The sequence below is a fragment of the Strigops habroptila genome, chromosome 9, assembly GCF_004027225.2.
Source record: "Strigops habroptila isolate Jane chromosome 9, bStrHab1.2.pri, whole genome shotgun sequence".
NCBI lineage: Eukaryota > Metazoa > Chordata > Aves > Psittaciformes > Psittacidae > Strigops > Strigops habroptila.
In genome coordinates this window covers 13,179,988-13,203,204 of record NC_044285.2, presented here as the reverse complement: position 1 = coordinate 13,203,204, position 23,217 = coordinate 13,179,988, and the positions used below count along the sequence as shown (strand labels likewise).

Below are 23,217 nucleotides of genomic sequence, written 5' to 3'. Positions count from 1 at the left end.
GGCGAGCGGCGCGGCAGGCTCCCGCCGCGGCGGCGGGGCCCGGCCTGACCGAGCGGGGCCCGAGCACCGGCCCGGCGGCGTCACCCGGCAGCGGGGAAAGCAACGAGTAAAGACATAGCCGAAAAACAGAGGAAAAAAGGGAAAAAAGGGAAAAAAAAAAAAGGAAGAGCCAGCAGCCCGGCGGCAGCAGCAGCACCGCCGCCAGCCCGCAGCGCCCGCTCGCCGCCGCCGGCCCGCGGGAGGAACCGGCCCGCGGCCGCCGCGAAGAGCCCCGGGACGCCCCGCTGCCCACCAGATAGATGTGCGGTCCGGCCGCCCGCTCGGCCGACAATGAACGCGCAGCTGGCGATGGAGAACATCGGCGACCTGCACGGGGTGAGCCATGAGCCGGTGCCCGCCGCCGCCGACCTGATGAGCGGCAGCCCCCACCACCGGAGCGCCGTGGCCCACCGCGGCAGCCACCTGCCCGCCCACCCGCGCTCCATGGGCATGGCGTCCATCCTCGACGGCGGCGACTACCACCACCACCACCGGCCGCCCGACCACGCGCTGACGGGCCCCCTGCACCCCACCATGACCATGGCCTGCGAGACCCCCCCCGGCATGAGCATGAGCAGCACCTACACCACGCTCACCCCGCTGCAGCCTCTACCTCCCATCTCGACGGTCTCGGACAAGTTCCCTCATCACCACCACCACCATCACCATCACCACCACCCCCACCAGCGGATACCGGGCAACGTGAGCGGCAGCTTCACGCTCATGCGGGACGAGAGGGGTCTGGCGTCTATGAACAATCTCTACACCCCCTACCATAAGGATGTTACCGGCATGGGGCAGAGCCTCTCTCCGTTGTCTGGATCGGGCCTGGGGAGCATCCACAACTCCCAGCAAGGGCTGCCCCACTACGCTCACCCCAGTGCCACCATGCCCGCCGAGAAAATGCTCACCCCAAACGGATTTGAAGCCCACCACCCTGCCATGTTGGCCAGGCATGGCGACCAACACCTCACCCCCACCTCCGCTGGCATGGTGCCTATCAACGGGATCCCACACCACCCCCATGCCCACTTGAACGCCCAGAGCCACGGGCAGATCCTGGGCTCTGCCAGGGAGCAAAACCCTTCTGTAACTGGTTCGCAGGTCAACAGTGGAAGTAATTCAGGGCAAATGGAAGAAATCAATACCAAAGAAGTAGCTCAGAGGATCACCACCGAGCTCAAGCGGTACAGCATCCCCCAGGCTATCTTCGCCCAGAGGGTGCTGTGCCGCTCCCAAGGGACCCTCTCAGACCTGCTGAGGAACCCCAAGCCCTGGAGCAAGCTCAAATCCGGCCGGGAGACCTTCCGCAGAATGTGGAAGTGGCTCCAGGAGCCGGAGTTTCAGCGAATGTCTGCTCTGCGGCTGGCAGGTGAGCCCGCTGCGGGGCGGGGGGGGCACGGTGGCGACGGGGCTGGGACACCGGGCCTGGGCAGGCCGCCCCGGTCCCTGCCTGTCCCCGCGGAGCGGCCCCGGCCCCGTTCCGCCGCTCCGTTTCGCTCCGCGCACCGGCACCGTCCGGCTCCCCGCGCCGCGCTCCCCGCTGCCAGACAGAGCAGAGCCGGGGCCCGGGCTGCGCACTGCGGCGTCTCGGCTCTCCCCGTTAGCTCGGGCGGGGCGCACCCGCCAGGCTCCCCGCCGCCGGCGGGACGGCGCCCAGTGTGCCCGGTAACGGGGCGCCGCCGACACCTGCACGGGCCGCCGGCAGCGCTGCCTGCAGCGGGCAGGGCGAGGCGGAAATGCTCTGATCGGCGATTCTCTGAGCGATCGTGCCCGGCACTGCCCTGTACGGCCCGCGGACGGGGTGCGGGAGAGCCCCGGTAACGCGCCGCCGAGAGGAGCCGGTGCGTCCGCTTTGTGCCGGTGGCGTTCGGCGGGGTTCTGGCCAGCTCCAGCACCGCGTCCCGCTCGGGCTGGGTTCGGTGTGCTGGCATGGGGTTTCCCCGCAAGCAATACGTTCCCGGCGGGTGAGTGCGGTCGGAGAGAGGCTGATGGCTGGAATCGGTGGATTTACTTATTTTTAATTGGTTGTAATTATCATTAGGCCGTGGAGTTTAAGTTGCGCGTGGATGCCCCTGCTGAGACTCGCAGTCCGTGTCATGTCTCCGCGCTGCTTCGGAGACCCCCCCCCCCACGGCGTTCGCGGCCTCCGTGCGCTCCCGAGTGCGGCTCCGTGTTGCCCGCCTGGAGCCGTCGCCCCGTCCCGCTCGGTGCCTGCCCGCCGCCCCCTGCCCGCCTGTGCTCCCAGCGCGGAGCCCGGGTTTAATATGCCGTGAGTGAGGGTTTGTTAATTAAGTGATAGGTCTCCATTAATTTGTCCCTGGAGAACGCGAGGCAGTCGATCTGAGTTGGAGCCGGGGTCACTGATCCGTTTCACAGACAAAAATAAGGGAAGGGTTGAATCTTTCTCCTTGCAAACGCACAAAGGCTCCTGCGCGTTCGACTACTGTGACGGTGGGAACTGGGAGTCTGCGGGGACCCGGCTGGGCCACACTGCGCTCCTTGCCCGTTTTCAGCTCCCTTCGTGTTTCTGAAGCCTGAAGCGGTACGGGGAAGGGCCCGGGGAAGGGTCTCCCTCCCGCCGTGCCGGCCCTGCGGTGCACGCCGGTGGGAGGACGTTGTTTTCTTTGACTTCCATTCCTGCCGAGTCAGTTTCAAAGGTCTGAGCTCTCAGAAAATACCCTTTCCGCCTTTCCTTCCTCGACAACCACCCCACCAGGAGAAAACCCTCGTCTTGTTGGTGCTACCCGCAGGAGGACGATGGACTTTGTGTTTGCATTATCCCCGTAACGATCGCTAAGGCGAACTTTCTTCGATTTGGAGCATATTTTTACGACAATTCGGTCGACCTGAATCTCCGCTCATTTGCATAGATCGATACTGGAAACAACCCCTCACTCTGGAGTCCGCCGGCCTCCCTTCGCTGGCGCTGCCAGCGGAGGCTCCGCGGCTCGGGCCGAGCAGGAGGGTGGTGGCAGTTCCCCGCTCTCTGTCCCGCTGCCATGTCCGGAGGGGACCTATTGTTCGCTTCTGCCCCTGGACCGCCCCTTCCTCCCGCCACCCCAGCGCTGCCCTCGCCTAAACGGATCCCGGTAATCCCGTTAGACAGACAAAGCCTCATTATTCCGCCTTCCCGACGACACCCGAACGCTTCCACCTTAGAGGCGCGGCCGGGCCGGGCCCCGCTCCCCCTTCCCGCACCCGCGGGGGCTCCGCGGCCTCGCGCGGCGCTGCCCCACCCGCGCGCCGGCAGCCCCGCAGCACGTGGTCATTTGCATAACGAGGCGTCCCAGCCAATGGGGGCGGCCCGCGGAGCGCCCTGCCCCGCCCAGCGCAAGCTGCGCGCCCCTCCGCGCTGCCGGCACCGCGCTGCACATGCAGCAAGTATCGATCCCGGGTTGTACACGGTATAAATGTGTGGTGATCTTACTAAGTGGTAAAAATCTGACCCGGCTGATATTGATGTATGAACATCAATTCAAAATACTATAAATTACTCCAGCCGACGCAAATTAAATTTCATGTCCAAATTATAACTCGCTCCCGGGCTTTCAGAGAATTATCAGGTAGATAAATACCCAGAGCAGAGCCCTCGCTGCCTGCATTTCTTCCCTTCCTGATTTCCTGCAGGCAGTGGCCAGGAGGTGGTGAGGGGGATGGAGCCTGCTTATTTTAGGCCTCACGGTCTTGCACGGCACTTTATCTTGAGTATTTGCCCCTTCCAGCCATCCCTGGGGGATCCCTACCTCCCAGATTACAGAAGCTCCGACAAACAGTGGAAAAATTGGTAGTTACATGGAAGCAGGATTGAGGTCTTGACACTTCCTGGGCTGTCTCTTGAAATGTAAGCAGAACCGCTAATTGCAAAGCTGACCTCTTCCAGCCTCCATCTTATTCATCCCATCTTCCTTCTCCTCTCTTTTCTCTTGTCCTTTGTCCCACTCTCTCACCCCCTCGATCACTGAATATTTATCTGTTCAGCCATTTCTCCCTTAGATAGTCTTCCCTCCGTTCCCTTGCCCTCACTGGCATTTGGAAGGTCAGTGAAGGGATACCGAAAACAATAATACAGTTCAAAGAGAATGCAGCCTGATGGGATTTAAGGGGAATTTATTCCAGGATATTTTCGTATAAGGAGGGAAATAGGAGGGGATAAAGAAGACAAAATCCGACTCTTCTTGTTCAGGAAAATCCAATCTGCTCGGGGCCGAGAAACGTTTCAGGAGTGGGCGAGGAGGTCCAAGAGAACACAGAGGCCCCTCTGGATCTGCTGCAGGAGGGGCCGCCTTGCCGAGGTGCACCCTCCGCGGCGACTTCCCGCTCCGGTGTCCTGAGCACATCCCGGGGCAGCGGGAGCCGGGCGAGGAGCGCAGGGCCCGTTCTGTCCCTCCGGTGCTACTCGGTATTTGCCTGTGGCCAGGCTGCTATTTTCCATAGTCGCAGGTCTTCTTCCGTCCTCTTTTTCTTTCCCCCTCCCAGTGTGAATGTCGGCTAAGCTGAAGCCTTGGGAAACCGGCGAGAAATTCTCGCCAAATTAACTGTAAAGAAATCGATACAGTAATCAGAGCGTTTTCCACATTAAATATGAAATCTAATGAGCGCCGCTTGCCCCCCTCGCCCCGCCGGCCGCCCGGCCTGCGCCGGGGAAGGTCGATGCCGCCCCGGCCCTGATTGCCTCATTAGGGCCTGATTAATATTTACCCGGCGGGGACTTTGCATAAACGCATTTGCATCAGGGAGGCGGAGGGCATCGACCGGAGGGTTGGCCGATGACAGTCCGAGCGCGGCGCGGGCCTGGGGCACAGGCCCTGCCCCTCTCGGCCATGGGGGCCGCCCGGACTTCGCGGGGACGCGTGCGGGCCTGGGTCCGCGCACCTTGGGCGGTGACCGCGACCGCTGCGCGGCTGCCGGCGCGGTGCTGGGCCCGAGGCACGGTGCCCTGGCAGGGTGGGATCGGAGGATGGGAGCGCAGCCCGCCGCCGGTGCGGTCGTGCCCCGTTGCAGCGCCCGGTGCGCAGCCGGGCGGGCGCTGGGGCCGCGGTTGTTTGCCGGCCGTGTCCTTGCGGCGGGATTGATTTACAGCCGCTCGCGCATAGCTGCGTTTGCCCTTCGTTAATGTTTGCCCGGCGGGAGGAGGAGGAGGAGGAGCGGGGCCGGGCGGCGGCCAGCCGCGTTCCTCCGCTCCGGGCCGGGCCTGCCCCGCGGAACCCCCGCCCCACAGCACGGCTCGGTTCGTGCTTGTTTGTTCGCTTGTTTGTTTGTTTTAATTACCCACCGCGTGGCGGGGCGGCACCGGGGGCCGTGCCCCGCTCCCACCCTCGCTCCCATTTGTTTAAAGCAGCCTCACAGCGGGGCTGCTCCCGACCGCGGGCACCGCCGGGGCCGCTCCGGGGGCCGCCCTGCCGGCCTGAGGGCGCGATGCCGGCCTGAGGGCTCGATGCCGGCCTGAGGGCGCGATGCCGGCCTGAGGGCGCGATGCCGGCCTGGCCCGCCGCGTCTGCCCGTCCTCACCGGCCAGGGCCACCCTCGCACGTCGGCCCTCGCTTCCCGGGGGCTCTGCGCCATCTGCTGACCGCTGGCGGGCGGGAGCCGGCCCCGCCGGCCCGAGCACCTCACCCGCACCGGGCACCGGGCCGGGAGGCAGCGGCTCCGGCGAGCGCTGCGGGCCGGGTGCGCTCCGCGGGGTGCCCTGTGCCGGTGCCCGGGCTGCCTCCGCCGCTGGTATCGCCCCGCGGCCTCAGGGCGAGAGCGGCCCGGCTTCAGCACCGTGGACAGCGGCCGCGGCGCGGTCCTGCTCCTGGGCAGTCCCTCTGTGGAGCAGGGGTTGGCGGAGCCGCCCCGGTTAGGCGGAACGCAGCCGGCAGTGAGGGCTGCGCGGCCGCGGGGGGCAGAGCCCTGCGTGTCATCACCCCCCCCCGGCTCCAGGGCCGGGATGCCTGCGGGAGCGCAGCGGCTCCAGACCAGGCAGTGAGCTCCGAGAGGGGCTGCTTTGTAGATGGGTGTCTTCGTAGGGGCGCGTGAGCAAAGGGGAAGGGAGCTCCCCCAGCACTGCAACTGTGCGTGACCCTGCCTGGGGCCCCGGGCTGGAGGGGTCGGGGTGCCTCAGGAGGAGAAGGACAGGGAGAGGGGAGAAGGAATGGAGCGTGGCGCCCGCCGCAAATGCCACGGGTGGGAGCCCGGGCACTGCCAGGGATGCCACCTGCCCCCTACACCGCCGGGAAGGAACGTGCTGGTTGGAGTGAGGCAAGATTCCCTGGAAATTCACAGGCCGGGAACGCATCGGTGCCTGTGTTTGCATGTTCCGGCACTAAACTAAAGCCGTGCTTTGCCTCAGGCAGCCTGTTCCCGTCCTCAGTGTAGCAAAAGGATCCCCATAACCTCCGCACAAGGGACAATTTCGTTTCGAGGGAGACCTAAGGTGACTGTTAAGCACAGGAGTTATTGCTGAAGTACTGGTGGCTTTAACCTGAAGACTGCAGGCGTCGAGGAGGGATTTCCTGAGGACCGAGCAGAGACCTAGCATGGCACCACGTCGGGTTCTTCCATGATCAAATCGATAAATGCTGATTCGCGTTTCAAACATAAATCTATCTGGATTAACCATACACTGACAGAGAAGCGACCGATGCTTACTGGCTTTCTTCGGAAATGCAGCTTGCTTGAGCCATTTTGCTTAAGAGGAAGTCAGGTTTATGATGCTGAAAGAGCAATTTATAGGAACAATTTATTAGCTCAACATTAGTTTTGATTTTTCCCGTTTTAGGGAGATAGGAAGTCTCAGCGGTAACATTTTATGTTGATGGCAATTCAGACGCGGGGGTTGCCGTTTCATGGGTGTACAAGCAGCAGCGCAAGCTGCTGCGGACTGAGCTGCGCAAGTACCTTCTGCTGGGGCATTAGAAACGCTGCTACTCCGAACAGCCAAAAGCGTTCTGTCGGGTGGCGCGGGGGTGCTCTTCCTTAGCGAGTTCGGTGCAGCAGCTGCTGCCGTGAGCCCGCCCCAAGGTCCGGGTGTCTCTGAGGTGCAGCGGTGCCGCACGCGTTTACTGCAGCCTGGGGGTGCGGGTAAGGAGTCTCCACACACACGCACGCGGTGCCGTCAGTGCGGGCCATCCTCGCAGCTCCCTCACCCGGCAGAGACCGGCGGCCGCAGTGCTGCCGTAACGGCCCCAAAGCGGGGACCTTCCTCGTGACACCGCGGCCGCATTTCTCGTCCGTTTGAGACATATCTCGTTTTTTAATACATTGTCGGAATTAACCGAGGGCTTAAAACCTGGAGCAGGGGAAGCAGGAACGGGCAGGTAGGTCCTTAGGAAAGGAGCGCGAGAAGCTGGCCGGGTTTTAAGTAAATTTGGCGACCCTTGATGTTCCAGCGGAGGTTTGGCAACGGATTGCGTCGCTTCCACCGCTCAGAAACCCCATTTTCGGCGGCTGGGGCAGCAGAAAGGGGGGGAATAACCTGGGCCAGAGCCTAGCCCTTTACCGGAGCGCCTCGTATCCCGGGAGGATCCGTTCCCGCTGCGCTAGTCAAAACAAGCGGCAGCGAGCAGGGGCCGGACCGACGTGGCTCCGCAGCGGGGTGTGTCCCGCACACCGTGCGGGGAGTGTCGGGCGGTGCGGAGCGGAGCGGAGCGGAGCGGTGTTAAGCGGCACGGAGTGGGCTGAGGAGCGGCGTGGAGAGGAGCGGACGGGTGCGGAGCGGGCGGCGCTGCCCGGTCGGGCGCGGTGAGGTGCGGAGCAAAGCTGGCGGCGTTTCCTGGCTGCGTGGCCGGTGCTCCTGGCTGGGCAATGCGGTGCGGAGCAGTGTGGTGCGGTGCGGAGCAATGTGGTGCGGAGCGGCGCGGGCCCCGCGCTGGGCAGCGGCCGCGGCAGCGCGGGGAGCGGGCGCCACCCAGGGGCCGGGGACTGCCTGCGCCGTGCGGCGGGGTCGGGGGGGGGGCTGCCGCGGAGGGCTAACACGATTAAAATATTGATGTAGTCGCAAAAATCGTTCATTAAGGCAATTTAATCTTTGCTATTAAATGTCCTTTCAATTCATTTGGGGTAATTAAGATGCAGTTTAAGTGATTAAATTCTAATTACTTATGCTGGACAAAGAAATATTTGTCACAGTAATATGGTTAACTAAAGACCCAGCTAAAGAAATTTAACGTTTACTTTAAATGATATCGCAGGAAAATCGGGTGCTTTCCCCTGATTGATCCACTTAGCAACATATTCTGTAACAGTGATGTCAGCTCACTCCAGTGGTTACAGATCCATCAACACCGTAAGTTTGTGTAAACCCCAGAATCCCAAAGTGTTGAGTCAGCGCTCCTTAGTCAGATTGACTTTATTATTCCAGGGCCAGCAAATTAAGGTCACTCGTTTTAATACAGTGCACAGGGGGAGATGTTTACAACCCAGTCTCAGCTGGGATCTGTATGTTGGTAGGTTGATGTCATTCTGTGAGCGTATAGGAATGTATTTTTTATCTCTTTTCGTGTTATGAAACAACAAAAGGGGCGTACTGCCTGGGCTCAATGGCAGAGAAATAAGATACAGGTCAAATGACCTCTGAGTAGATGTATGAACCAGCACTCTAAATAAATGTAAATACAAATCATTACAGTGACAAGTGCAAAATGCTGAAGGGTGCCAGGAGTAGTAATGCCAGGAAATACTTCAGTGCGGCTTCAGACGTTTCAGAGTAGTGCTCTCTTCAGTTGAAAGGGGAAAGTTTTGGGGAGCAACCAATGAACTGCATCACCCACACAGGCTTTCACCACTGACATGTGAACGTCCTTGTCCTATGGTGGGTTGGAGCTTTTTGGGGATGCTCTTTGCAGCGCCAGTGCTGCCCATTGCTTGCTACAGCAGGAGCATGTGGCCACGACCTGCCTTGATGTGCAGAGGCTCTGTCTCAGCTGCATCTCTCTGGAGGGATCCCATCCCCAAGGTGCCTGCGAAGGCCCTAGGGCAGTGACAAGGGGACCACCAAATGGTTACGTACCAGAGTGAATGGCACACAGCAGCTGTGGTTACTCATACAGGCCAAACAGATTTGCTTGCTTTTAGCTGGTGTGGTGAAGTCTGCCCCCAGGTAGCATGTGTCTTGTAGGCACCTTATCTTATTCTCATATTGCCCCAAATGTGAAGTTTTTGATAATTTGAAAAGATCTGTCATCTGTCTGTCTCTCTGCACGCTCCAGAGGTGTTACTTGCATGATAAGGATGGAGCTTATCACACTTTATTATATATTATCATTACCATGAATTTACCGTAAACTTTTGGCTGCTTGCTCCCAATGAGCTGTTGTAGCCAGTGTGATTAGGACTATCTCTGATGGCCAAAGTCCTTAAGTTGTTTCAACCTCTGATGGAAATCCTGCTGCCTTTTCAATCCAAACGTAGAGCCTCCTTCAGAAGGAGGATATTCTCTAGCTTGTACCAGTGAAGAGTTTTCACTCTCTAAAAGTGTTATTGGATAATATGTGATGTTTCAAAACTAGAAGCAGATGCTCTAGAAAGATTCCCAGGGTTTTATTGGGCACATCTCAGACTGTAGCTGAGGCAGGTCCCTGCCTTCATAGACCTGGCACAACAGAGATCAGAAAATACGTGTAAGGGGAGAATTCTAAATGGGTTTTTTATGTCTCTAAGACACGTCCTGTACACATGAGGTTGGGATAGCTAAAAGACTTTGCAAGAGGAGGGGGAAACATGATAATCGCAAGACTTGTGAGAGTTCTATCAAGTCAGCCTGAAATATGTCTCCTTGTCTCTCCTATGGTCCCTGCAGAAATGCAGGGCTTTTGTTGGCACTTCTTTGAGCTAGGCTGCATCGTTTCTTGGGGTTTTCCCACTCATGGGAAGGGTGACTGATCTGAACCCACAGTAATGAAGCTGTTGGCTTGTAAACTCCCCATTGCTTTTGGGGAATCTCACACTGGAGTCTGAGAGAAGCATAAAGTAGTTGGTTTTTATTCCTACCTGTCTGAAGCAAATATAATGCCCATGAATAGTAAGGGTGAGACGGTCCCCAAAACTGAACCAGTCCAGTGAGGGTACTGGTGAAGATCCCAGAGCTCAGTGCTGTCTTCACCTTCTGATGTGAAGCAACCAGAAAGCACCTCCTCAGGCAAGGCACAGCTGAACCCACAGTCATCAGAGATCCCCAATCCTCTTTGCTCCCCAAAATGAACATCAGCTACAAATGAGTTCCTACAGACTTCTTCTGTCCGTAGTGCCTGGCTTAATCTTCCAGCCACAGCTCTAGTTGGTGTCAAATGATTTGTCAACTGTGATGGAAATTAGTGTGGTGTGAACCTGCTCACAGGGAGCTGAACCAAGACCACTGCCTCTTTCGTACAGGGCACTCGATGGCCATCAAGCAATAATGGCTTGTGGTCAGCAATGACCTGGGCCAGAGCTGGAAATGTGACCTGTCACCTCAGGGTGAAAGGCCCTGTATCCCATCACCGGTGGATATGGTCTCCTCTCATGCCAACCAGGCTCTGAATTCAGCATAACTGGAGACATTGCTCTGTGTGTGTGTCCCCATTGCTGGTCTGGACCTGCTCTGGGTACAAACAGAGGAAAAACGGCTCCATGTAAGCAGAGACACACTGCGTGCTTTGGCTCCCTCCTCCATGGGGTGAGAAGGCTCATGCCAAGGCACTGTTGGGACCATACACTTCCCTTCCAGGAGGAGCTGTAATGCTGGGCTGTTGTGGTGCACTGGGGCAGGAGTGCTCCCTTCCTGCTGCTCTGTTTCTCTTCTCCCTTTCCAGCCACTTTGTACAGTTAAAAAAACAATTGTGGCCATTGCATGTGCCTGTCCTGGAGCAATGGGAACGGCTGCTGGCAGCTGGTGAGCAGTGTGACCTTCGGAGCACGTGGCCTGTTGGTGTGCATGGAATGGCTTGGCTTTCTCAGTGCCAGGTCTGAACTCCCTAAATCCACCTTCTTCCTCCGCATCTGCTACCTTTCCACCCTGTGTCTGAGAACACATGCTCAGTGATGGTGACATGGTTGGCCAAGAGCAGAGCAGTGCCTCTGGCAGTGAGAGTGGTCCTCTGCCTCCACAACTAGCCACAGGGTTTGGGCTGGGGTTTGCCCAAGTAGGGTTTTCCATTGTCCTTCCCCCTATTCCAGTGCCAATTTTAACAAAAACAGCCAGCAGAACTTGTGGTGGTATTTTATGCTCCATCCCTGGCAGTGTTCAAGGCCAGGTTGGACGGGGCTTGGAGCAACCTGCTCTAATGGAAGGTGTTCCTGCCCATGTCAGGGTTTGGAACTAGGTGAGCTTTAAGGTCCCTTCCAATCCAAACCAATCTGTGATTCTATGATTTATTATGTGCCCAAAACAAACCAGTGGGTTTATTGAGAGTATTAGTGGTTTCATTCTCTGCTTCTGGTTCTTAGAAAGGAAAATTTGTGTTTGGCAGATACAGCTAGGCACACGTGTATGCAGCAATTGCTCCTGAAAATTGATTTGTGGTAATCAGGGTTTTTTCCTTAGATTTAAAAGAGAAATCCACCCTCTAGGGATGAAAGACTAGATCAAGCGTCAGGGTTAACACCTGAGCTTACTGTAATCTTGACTTTTAGACTGACAGAACAGTGTAGTTCACATCACAGGTGGGCAAAACATCTTCTTCACTATCTCAACCTAAAGATGCAATTAGTGCCTTTTCAGAGGGGACACAATCCTGCCACACCTCCAGCAGAGCAGGACTGATCCCACTGTGCTGCACAGAACCAGGCCAGCGGGCACTGCAGGAGAGCAGCGGTAGATGGTGGAGCTGCAGCAGTGAGACTTGGTTCTGTACCATGCACAGGCAACCAGGCCTCAGTGAGATGTACAGACCTTACGAGGTTTGGCAAGTTAACTCGTCCGAATCTCTCGGGCGACTTGGAAGGAACAAAGGGAGACAAAAATAGATTGATGGACTGCATCAGGGGAATTGCAAGTGTCAAAAATATCTGTTGCTCAGGGCAGAGGAAGATGGAAGTGACTGGAAGAGGCCAGAGTTCAGCAGTGGATTTATAAGGCTCCTTCTGGCACTGATAATATTACATTGTCATATCTGCACATGTGTTGCCAGAGTCAGAGTGACTCTTTCTTTATCTTCTGCTTTGCTTTTTTCGTAACTAGACTTTCTTAGGGCTTTTTCAAAAGGCATCACAAGGAGCATCGCTCAGCTGGGGCAGCCCAGAGACAAAGAGCACGGCTGTCTGCCATGGGGAGCCAGGGCAGTGTGCGAGCAGGTATGCATGGCAGAAGTGCAAGCCTTTGGGGAGCACAGCACCCCACAGAGCACCTGAATTCAGCTTCTGTGCTGTGGGACAGGGTCTGCTCCCAGTGCTCATGGGTAGGGGCACAACAGTGCAAATTGCTTTTGTTCTGCTAACATCCGGATGAGGGTGTGTGATAAACAGTTTTGAAGACAGGCTCTGGTGTTTTTCCACAAAAAAAAAGGGTTTCAGTCAGTGTTTCCGGAGCCTCTGACTGCAGTGGATACTGTTGCTGGTGCTGGAGGAGGACCTGGCCCAGGCAGGCATAGCTGCTTTGTCTGAGCTGGCTTAGGCTGCTGTCACTGGGCTGGATGGTCCCTATTTGTCAGCCCTTGCCATGTGAGCTGGCTGGTCTCTGTGCCTGTTCTGGATAGACTCTCACGTTGGAGCGGATTTTATCCCATGGTGTACATTTGTTCTCTGGCAAGCTGGAAGCTACAATTTATTATTAAAATTGATTGGCTCCAGTGCAGGGAAAACGATCGTAAGGAAACCCTATTACGGTTTTTCATTATCACCATTATTTATTTTTAAGTGCTATTAATATTTCTGAGTCTGGACAAGGCAGAAGATGAAAGGTGGTATCCACCCTTGCTGCTCACAATCTGGGGCCTTGCAGCACTGTCTGCAAGGGCTCTTTAAACAATTAAGCATATTGGAAAGTCTTTGCCCTCAATGCACCTCTGGCGAATGCTAACAGGGGTAGAGCTCAAAAGAAAACAACTTTAGCTTTGGCTGGAAATGATCCAGGTTTGGAAGGTGTGCCCCATCTCCCTGAGGTGGAGAAAGGATCTATGGTGTGCTGCTCATCCCAGGTTGGCTCAGCCGGGCTGCTCTGGGCAGCAATGCCTGCCTCAGTTCCACCTCCTGGGGCTGTGCTGTGTCCAGTGAGAGCTGAACCTGCGCGTGTGGGTCTTTGTGTCCTAGATAAGGTCCCAAATTGCAACTGAGTCAATATCTCTCTCCCTCTGAACCAGTACATCATTGGTCCCTAATTCAAAGCAGAAGAAAGAAGAGTTCCAACATGGATGTGAGGATAAGAACTGTCCCATTTCATATGCAAAACCAGAGCGTATCTTTAACTGCTCCCACTGGGTGTGGACCAAGCCTTAGGAAACCAGCAATCCTGCATGATTGTTAAAAAATCAAGTCCACACTGGTTTGCAGGAGCAAGGGATGGCTCCCAGCTTCTCCAGGGAGCACCATGGGAACCTCAATGCTTGCTTTCCAATGGTTCGACTGAAATGAAGTTTGATTTGCAAAATGCTAGAGTCGGCTTGTTTGTATCATAGACTGGATAGGATTTATTTTTTTCTCTCTAGCAATGAGCACTTTTTTCTTACCTCTGTGATGTTACTAGCAGTAATTATAAGGTCTCTGATACAACAAGATAAGTTGTAACTCTTGGGACTAAAAATAATTATTCAGGAATATTACATTTCAGGAGGTGAGCACAAGTTCAGGAAGACAATGTATTCAGCAAGTTAGTTTCACAATGGATTGTTGGTTTTTTTGTTATCCTCAGTGATTTTGGAGAACTCAGGTACTAGTTTGTGGTGGAAACCCCAGAGGTTTATGCTGCTAATTGAACTAGCTTTGTATCTACTGCTGTGACCGTCATTTGTGATGTGACAATTCCCACTGAAGCACTGTGCGGAGCTGACTCACATCACACAATTTGTGTAGTTAAGATTTTGTGATGAACTCTGGACAGAGTATCTGGGCAAAAGCTGGAATTTGTGTAGTCTTCGAAAAAGGAAGGTGCAAAGCAGCATGAGCAGAAATCATCAGGCACAGCAAACATGACCTGAGTTTGGTTTGTCTCCTTTCCTGCATGAGCCCGTCAGCAGGGCAGAGTCAGAGCTGGAGGCTGGTGCTGCTACAGAGCCAAGCTTCGGCGGGTGCTTTCACGGGAACTCGTGGTTGGAAAATGGATAGACTTTTAAAAAAAGATTGAGATGCTGTTGATACCTTCTTTGCTCGTCATTCCTAATATATGTCAGTAAATAACAGACTATTCTCTCAAAAGTATTTTTAATCCTTGAGTTATCAATGTTAACTTTCACTGGGGATGCAAAATTACTTCAGGAGGCACTGATCCCCACAGTGAATTCAGCAGCTTGACTTCAATGGGGGCTCACTTCCATGAGGAAACCTGGGTTTCAGCCCAGAAGCTCCACAGAGTTTTAGAGGTCAGGATGTAACTTCAAAGCACTCTTCAAAGGGTTTCGGATAAAAATAACTGTAGAAGAGATGAGTTTGGTATCCCAGTCCATTTGATTGATGTGTCATTGCTTATGCAAGAATGTGTAGCTGGAATATATATTGTTAGGGAGCTCTTCAAAAGCTTCTCCTCAGAGGGGGCTGAGACGCCGGTGTCTTGGTCCCTGCCTGCTGGGCCGGCAGAAGGCGCCTTTGCATCTCTTGAATCTCGCAATCTGATCTGTGCAGTTGCTATTTCTCTAAGTAGAAAAGGTGAATGACTATTTTTATACTTCCCTCAAGCAATTAAACCCTCATGCCAAGGCTGGCTCTTGGTAGCAATAAAAGATGTAGGAAGGACCTTTGTAAAGTAATTTGCTGTTTTCGTTCCAATAACTGTGGAATAGGTGCACAAAATCCTTCTTCATATAATCGGCACTGATCTCCACAGAAATCAGGACTAGGCAGGCACAGAGACAAAACATCCGTATCACCTTCAGAAATACATCTCTAAATCAGCATTAAAGGACATTGTTAGAGAAAAAAGGGGGAAACGAACAACTTCAGACTCTTTTGAAAGTGAGACAGAGCAATCTGCCCTCCCAAGGAAACCTTTATCCTAGCGAAATGCTAACAAGATGGACTGGCAGGCAGTCAAAGGCTGGTGGTGGGGATCTGGAGTCACCCTCCCATCCTGTCGGATCCTCCCTGGCAGACGATCTGTAAGGCAGATTTCAGATCATGAGTGCCCTTTAATAATGTAGAGCAAACTAGCGTTCTGAATGGTAAAAAGAGGATGATAGATGAAGTAAGGTGAAATTCTATAAGGAACATTTACTATACCATTGTTCTTCATGTCGAAACATGGTTTATTTAGTTCAGAATACATAATCATCTGGCATGTAAGACTGTAGTAGCATCCTGGTTTCTCCCAGTTCCTTATTTCTTAGCTAATAAAAAGCTACAGAAATGGATTGACAACAAATTATGAAGATTGAAAAGGTGGGCAAGGTTGACTTTCGAGCTCAGTGAATTTCCACTCTACCTCACAGGGATATTACATAGTTAAATTCCCAGTAATGAGTATTACTAAAATGTAATAGCATTTGCTGAGTTTTATCAGGCAACAACAGAAGTATTTTCTAACTTCTATTCCTTATCTTTTTTATAGTTTATAGTAAGTTTAAACGTGTCACACATCGTCTCCATATTCAGAAGCTGATGTGAGCGGTCCTTTATCCCATTTGTCCTGTTTTGTGTGCCGGTGCGCTCCTCTGCCAGCCCTCTCTAACCATCCTCCCCTTTCTTGCAGCGTGCAAGAGGAAAGAACAAGAGCACGGGAAGGATAGAGGGAATACACCCAAAAAGCCTCGGTTGGTCTTCACGGATGTCCAGCGTCGAACTCTACATGCAATATTCAAGGAAAATAAGCGTCCGTCCAAAGAATTACAAATCACCATTTCCCAGCAGCTTGGGTTGGAGCTGAGCACCGTCAGCAACTTTTTCATGAATGCACGGAGGAGGAGTCTGGATAAGTGGCAAGACGAGGGCAGCTCCAATTCAGGCAACTCATCTTCTTCATCAAGCACTTGTACCAAAGCATGAAGGAATAACCACGAACTAAACCTCGGTGGAAAAGCTTTAAAAATAAATAAATAAATAAATAAAGACAGACCAGGACCTCAAGATAGCAGGTTTATACTTAGAACTATTTGAAAAAAATGTTATTTATAAGTCCAAAGAAACCAAAGACTTATTTCACCTGCATTATGACTTTGTTCTAAGACACACACTTTAGTAGGACGACGACTTGCAAAAAATAGAGAGGAAGAAGGAAGTGAAATGGAGGGAATGAAACGGAATGCAAAGAGAAGAGAAACAGACCACTGGTTTTACATCTTTGCCCATTATCATCTTCACCGTACTTGGCTGTTTAGTGGTTTGGAGCATAGTGATTTCTTGTCATTGAACGGACATCTCTTCAGATATGGCTCTTCATTTCCACAGCAATTGCCATGAAGGTGTATAGTGTACACGCCAGTGGTTAGGGACTTAGTCAGGGCTGGTCTTCAGAAAGGGTTGTGCCGTGGCACGACCGACAAAGCGTGGAGTCGTCTGAATTCATTTGAACGGTAGTGTGATTTTTGCTGTTTCATGGTTTGAACTTAACCGGTGCAATGCCTGGAAGCAAGTTCAAACTAGGCAAAGAAATTTTGAATGGTACCTAAACCAGTGCATTCTCTTTGTTTGTTAAGGAATGTTCAGATTTAAAAAAGGAAAACTATTCCATCCATAAAAAAAAAAAATCGACTAGCTACCAAAGAACACATTTAATAATTATATTGCAGGTATTTTATTGCAATGATTTTAATATTCCAAAGCTATTTTTACACAAAATACTATGTAGAGTTATAGGTATAAACTAATCTAACTGTATAACACATAAAACTTGTAATCAAGACTGTTATTTGCAATTAGTAAAACCACTAATTCCATGATTGGCAAGAAAGAATGTCATCTGAGGAGATCGCAGCCCCTGTTAGAACACAGGTACTGGAAACTGGATGATGCTTCCACTGAAGTCAGTGAGCCCTTCTGCCACTGACTGCACTGGGAGCAAAAGAAGGGCCATTACAGCCACGTGTAAGGCAGCGTGGCAGCTACCGTGCCTGCATCCCCTTATTACAGTCTCCCAGGCTGACATTGCTGGAAGCCCGTTGAACAGCGCTCTTTGCAAACCATGCGCTGTATATAAATGCAGCTCAGCTCTGCCATCTAGCCTGCAAACAGGAGACCTGAGGCATTTTGTATGCAAAAATGAAATGAATTACGAAATGTAAAACCACAGGGCTCAGCATCTGATCAATACTCGTTGACATTAGTGAGCTTTTTTTACCTATTGACTTTACTAGGCAAAGGAATAGCAATAGCTTTGAAGGCTCGTGGTCTTTTCTTATTGAAAACAGTGGTACGACATCAGTTAATGCTGGTGAGAAGAGCTCCAACAGGAGCTCCAGTAGTGGTTTCAGAAGGCCGAATTGTGGTGCCTCTGAAGTCAATAGCAAAATTCCCATGACACAGAGATGCAGCCTGATGTTTTGTGGCTTCGTATCTGTGTGTAGCAGGCTGAGCTTTTGTCCTGTGCATTCTTTCTTGCTCATCTATTAATCAGGATAATGCATGAAATAGTTTAAAGTTTGTAGCTGAAAAGCTTTAAATGCTCTGTTGCTAACAGACCCATAGAAGAGAAATCATCCCATTCCTACTCTGATAAAATTAAAAAGAGCGTGGAACATCTGCGTATTAAATTTTAGTGTAAGGAAAAAATAGACTTAAAAAAACATACATGTGCCTGTTAGATTTCTAACCGGTGTTTCAAATTACTGAGGTAATTCTGCTAGGTATATTAAATTCCAGAGTAACCAAACATGCACGTTTAAGCCCAATGCAAGGATTAGAAATAGGTAATCTTACTTACACCCTTAGGGGAAAAAAAAAAAAAATTAAAAAAAAAAAAGAGAGAGAAAGGAAAATTCAAGGTAAACTAGAATCCAGCCACCGTCAACAAAATCAGATACTGGGTTTTGGGATGAAGCCCACTCGAAATAATAGCAACACCAAAGTTAAGCAATTTTGTAGCACCAGTTATTTCCCAAAGAGGACAGGGTCTAGTCAAGGTTCAGGGTATACAGTTAATTTCCAGTAAGTGCTTAGAATACAGCTGAAATATCTCTATATTAAAATAAAGTGAAATAAACCCAAACTTTTTGGCACTGAATATTTCTCCCCATTTCCGTGTGTTAAACCCACTTTAAGACTGACAAAGCAATTGCCCATGAAAACGTAATCTAATCTGTGAGTTTTTTGAGTCTCTAGCTTACCTTAAATTTTAGCAGCTTTCTTTTAAAGTGTTCCATCCCCACAGAGACATAATTGACATGGAAACATTAATAAGCTGACATACAAAGTATCTTATGAATGCAGTCTCACTAGTGTAAGGTTAATAAAGGACAGTGATAACTAACTTTTTAGGTTTCTTTCCAGCAAAACACTGCTTTGTAACGTACCTATAGTTTAGAAAAGAAAGCCTTATTTATTTAAAACTTGAGAATTTAAAAATGCAGGGAAATTCAAAGTACATTGCCGCATTTTTTAGTATTTCCATTGTATTGTCTTTAGAGACTACTTGCTGAAACCAAAGAGAACTTTCATACCAGCATTAAATTTGCACCCAATATGCAATTTCAGGATCTCCGATACACACACATGCAAGTTCCTCAATAGGTCTGTGTATATATACACGCACACACATTTTTATGGAGTGTCTGTATGTATACATGTGCACACATTTATCCACACACACAAAAACCGATGCACAAGTTATAGATTTTAAGTGGTTTGGGTTTTTTTACATGTCTGTTTAAGTATATAGAAACATTTTGGTTTTTTATAAGCCATTAGGAACAAAACCACTCTTCCCATGAGCAATATGCGCCTCATACTCTGAATAGGCAAAGAACACACTTTTCTTTAATTCTTTTCAAAACATGAAGCAAATAACTATGGAACTGCTCATTCTACCTGTAAAGCTGTTTTACCTCTGAGCAGACTGCCCGGCCGCACCGTCTGAAGCACGGACAGGTTACCTGGTGCTCCCTGGCTTGGACCATTGCCATTCCTCCACAGGGCATCCTTAACGGGGAGCTGCTTTCTGATGCTGTGCTTAATGTTACACAGGAAAGCCTGTCTCTGTCGTATCAATGTTAGTCTTTTGGTTCACTTCATTCCTGACAAAATAGAAATTAGTTTCAAATTCAACAAAAGGACCTAAAAATCTGCCAGGAAGGGTTAGGAGAGGGAGCAGAACGTGAAACCACTTGGGAGCATCGGGAGATGGGGCTTCAGTCAAAGGTGACTCCATGGGCGAGAGGGCATTAGGAACGTGCATTCGGCTCATAGCCTGCATCTAAACCTGACCACAGTGACCCACAAGGGGAGGCTGGCCGAGAGGTGAACTGTCCACATCCATCCCCATTGTAAATGGCATTATTAGCTTTCCAGGAAAAAAAAAATTAAAAAAAAAAAATAACCCCCCTTCAGAGCGACCCGTTCCACTGCGATACCCGCACTGCTTTCAGGGGCCTCAGCCTCCTTTCCTTACTCAGGTAAAGCAAACCCAACAAGAGCCAGCCAGTCAGAAACAGGGCTTTCGCTTGAGAATTTGCTTCTGCTCCCACCGATGCCAGAAGCGAATTCCCAAGCAGCCGAAGTGGCTGGGGGTGCCCCATCATGGGACCAGGTCCAGGGCTGCCGCGGGCACCGCTCTTCTCCTGAGAGGGATTTCAGGATAAGGCCGTGGTGGTGGCGGGTGCTGCCTGGAGGGAACACTGCTGAGCTTATACCAAAGAGTCTTAGGACACCTCTCCTCACCTGAGTTGTAAACAAGACATTTTTACCCTGAGAAACGGTCCTTCTTTCTACTACTCTTCCTCCTATCCTCCTCCTCTTCCTTCTCCTTTGTACATAAGGATGAAAACTATGCATTTAGCAAACAAAGAGAAAGCACTTACCCTTTTCTATCTTGCTGCGTTTGGGTGCATTCAAAGGCCCAGGGGCTAATTTTGAGACTTTGCTTAGCCTCCTGGTTTATTATTGTGGTGTGGTTAGCTTTACAATACATTTGGTAACTATTTGCTAAAGACAAAGAAGCAAAAGGTAAGGAATAGCTACTTCCACGTGTTAAAAAAAAAAAAAAAAGAAAAAAAAAGAAAAAAAAGTGTGTAAAGATCTACTATTTATAGTGTGAACCAAAGACGCTACCTCACTCGATTTCCATTGGTGATTTTAATCACATTGATGATACCAAAGAATACCAAAGATTTTTCATGCACGGCCTCAGTCTGGAAAGGGAACTCATCCTCCTTCTTACCCCCGACCCCCCTCCTCACCTTCACTCAGTGTGTAACCTTGTCTTCATTCTTAATGGTAATGCTAATAACCTTACGAATACTTCTCTTGCTACAACTGCTACTACTGATGATGGTAAGGATAATAATAATAATAAAGCTCTAGGCAAACATGTTGCAAACTTTGTAAACTCATAGGACGAGTGCCTTGCTTGAACCAAAGTGTTAAACCGCTGTTGACCTCTTTATCTCTCACCTTATACTCTTTGAATACCTCAGCCTGTTAGAAAGGCCACTAATGAAAAAAGGAATAATTCTTCACCGTGGTGCTTTTTGCCGTGCAACCATGCAATGAAACTTTCTTTGATACCAAAGGAAAATGTTTTTTTCCACTTTCTTGCTGACAAACCAAAGGTTCCCTCTTCTTTCCCCTAAAGCAGCTTGAGTCCCTCAGCCCAGACAGGCCGTGCATCGCTTTTACCAATTCCTCCAAATACCTCATAGTAATAAATCTTTAGGGTTATGTTGTATAGAGAGTCTATGTGATAAGGCAGAACTTACTAGTTTGATAATTGTTAAGGTTACTTAAAAAAAGCTTTATAATTCTTATTTATTTTGTAGGGGTTGTTTTGTTTGTATGTTCCTTTTATATCGTTTGGTTTGGGTTTCTTCTTTTTTCCTTTTTTTTTTTTTTGGCAGAACTTCTCTGTTATACTCAAGGAAGATCTTATTCCTGGGAATGTTTCAAAGTGGGTAAAGATCGCTGTTTGCAATGAATGCAAGAAAGGGAAACGTGGCTTCGATTTCTTTTGTTTCAACTAGGATGCTTTGTGTTTGCTAGTCGATGTTCTTTTCACAGGGTAAAAAAAAGATATTCTCTGCTGTGATAAATGGTTCCTATTTTTTCTCTACAATGTGCTGTGACTTTAATTTAATTACATTTTGTATACGCTTATTTAATCACTGCTTTAATTTATGACTATGTAGTTTAAAAAAAAAGAAAAAAAATTGTATATAGTAGATTCAAAAATGGCCAAAGCTTTATGTTACAATCTTTTCATTATTGATGCCGAGATGAACTGAAGGAGAGTGCTTCTCTTGACTGCAGGGTGTATCTTCAGCCTTGTCTTGGCATGCACTTCCACCCGTGTTACAAACACTGCCAGGTTATCCCCCCGGGCCTCCCTTCTCCCCAACTTGTACATGCCAAAATGAGTGTTTTCAAGGTAGTACTTTTGTCACTTAGAAAGCAGAAAGGCATTATTAGTGTGTTTTTCCTTTAATTTATTTGTCTTTTTCTAGAAAGGTTGCTTTGTGGGTGAGACCCACACATCCAAAGAATTTAAAAGTCATTTAATGTTTAAAAGCACTGGCATTTGTGAGAGACTTTGCTGAGTTTTTGTTTTCCTTCGCCATTCGCACGGGTAGCGCAAGTAGCGGGCATACGCCTTGGGAGAAAAGCTAACTTGAATTTGGAAGCCTTGCTCACGGAAAGGCCTTCGCCAGCCCCTCAGCACCCAGGGCTTTCCTCCCTGGGATGCACGAGGGATGTCCAATGGGCAGTGGGCGATGGGACTGTGCCAGCCACCCCGGCTCGGAGAGTGCTCGAGGGCTTGGGCTGCCACAGTGCCCCTGCTCTCCAGCCAGGGCCCAGTTAGGGACGGGTCGGGGTCCGTGGGTGCAGCCGAGTCCCCCAGGAGCTGAGGCCGCATCCAGGCTCAGGGACCACGGGAGAACCCCGGTGACCTGGCTGCGGGCAAGCAGGGAGGGACCTGTGCAGCATCCCTCTGAGGGGACCGGCACAGCATCCCTCCGAGTGGATCAGTGCTGGTCTGCCCTGTGCGCCCGCAGCTCGAGGGAGGAAAAAACAGTTTTGAGTTGAAAAGCAAGAAAAAGGAGTAATGACAATGATAATTCTGCAAAGCTGATGATGGCATCATGGCACAGAAATAGGATGCCACTCACCTGTATTTTATTTTGTGTAAAGAATAAGTTCTGTTTCAACTAAATGTTGTGTACTGACATGGTTTGTGATGGCTGTAAATATTTCCTTTCCCCACATGGTAGCTGAGCTCCAGGTGTACCTTGGTTTCTTTTGGGGAGATAGCAGAGGGGTTGAGGGAGGGAAGGACAAGGGCAGGGTTTGAGCTTTTGGTCAGAAGTTACACTTTCTAGGTACATTTTTATACTTCAAGTATTGAAATGGGGCAATAAAGACGTTCTGAAATGCAGGATCATTAAATGGTCTGTTGGTAAGCATTGGCTAAATGTCTGTTTCTAATACCTAAACTAATGCCGTGCAATGAGTTACGCTTCACATGAAGGGGGGAGGCAAAGTATTAGTCTACGAATCCAGCATGAGCCGTCGAGCACTGGACAGAACCGTACTTAGGAAGACATGGTTTCTTTTCCCGTTCCGGTACTTTGATTTTTCACGACCTGTTCTGCATTTATCGCATCCTCCCCATGGAACCGAGTTAGTTTTGCAGCCTGAACCGAACAACAGTATTAAATGAAAATAAACGTTAAAACATTGTCTTTTACTTGCTTTGGTAGTTGTCTTCGTAACCCCCTGCCCACAGTCCAGTCCCAGCTGAGCCGGAGCCTGGGTCCCCCTTGTTCCTCCGCTGCCCCCCCCGCCTCCCTGTTAGCTCCATCCGCTGCCGCGCAAAGAGGGCGCCAGAGACAATCACAGGTCCCAGATCCGTAGAGGTAGGAATTCTTCCAAGAGCAAGAGGGAGTTGTTCTTCCAGAGCAATGAAACAAAACCAAAAGAGAAAAAAAAAAAAAA

At 50.8% G+C, this 23,217-nt stretch overlaps 1 protein-coding gene across 3 annotated transcripts; it reads left to right on the top strand.

The window, feature by feature from the left end:
• Window positions 1–222: 222 nt before the first annotated feature.
• On the top strand, window positions 223–22,969 carry ONECUT1 (one cut homeobox 1). Of its 3 annotated transcripts, none has more exons than XM_030498522.1 (2): window positions 223–1,411; window positions 15,833–22,969. In XM_030498522.1, the coding sequence occupies exons 1-2, from the start codon at window positions 331–333 to the stop codon at window positions 16,123–16,125; spliced, it is 1,374 nt and encodes a 457-aa protein (XP_030354382.1). In that variant the 5' UTR covers window positions 223–330; the 3' UTR covers window positions 16,126–22,969. The 3 variants fall into 3 exon arrangements, with proteins under 3 accessions (XP_030354382.1, XP_030354383.1, XP_030354384.1); XM_030498523.1 differs by lacking the exon at window positions 15,833–22,969 and adding an exon at window positions 6,374–7,668; XM_030498524.1 differs by lacking the exon at window positions 15,833–22,969 and adding an exon at window positions 2,067–4,058.
• Window positions 22,970–23,217: the final 248 nt, after the last annotated feature.

Excerpts from the sequence above, each read along its gene's own strand:
- ONECUT1 (XM_030498522.1), top strand. The coding sequence starts at position 331 with ATGAACGCGCAGCTGGCGATGGAGAACATCGGCGACCTGCACGGGGTG. Across the intron at positions 1,412-15,832 it reads GTCTGCTCTGCGGCTGGCAG|CGTGCAAGAGGAAAGAACAA; the intron begins GTGAGCCCGCTG and ends CCTTTCTTGCAG.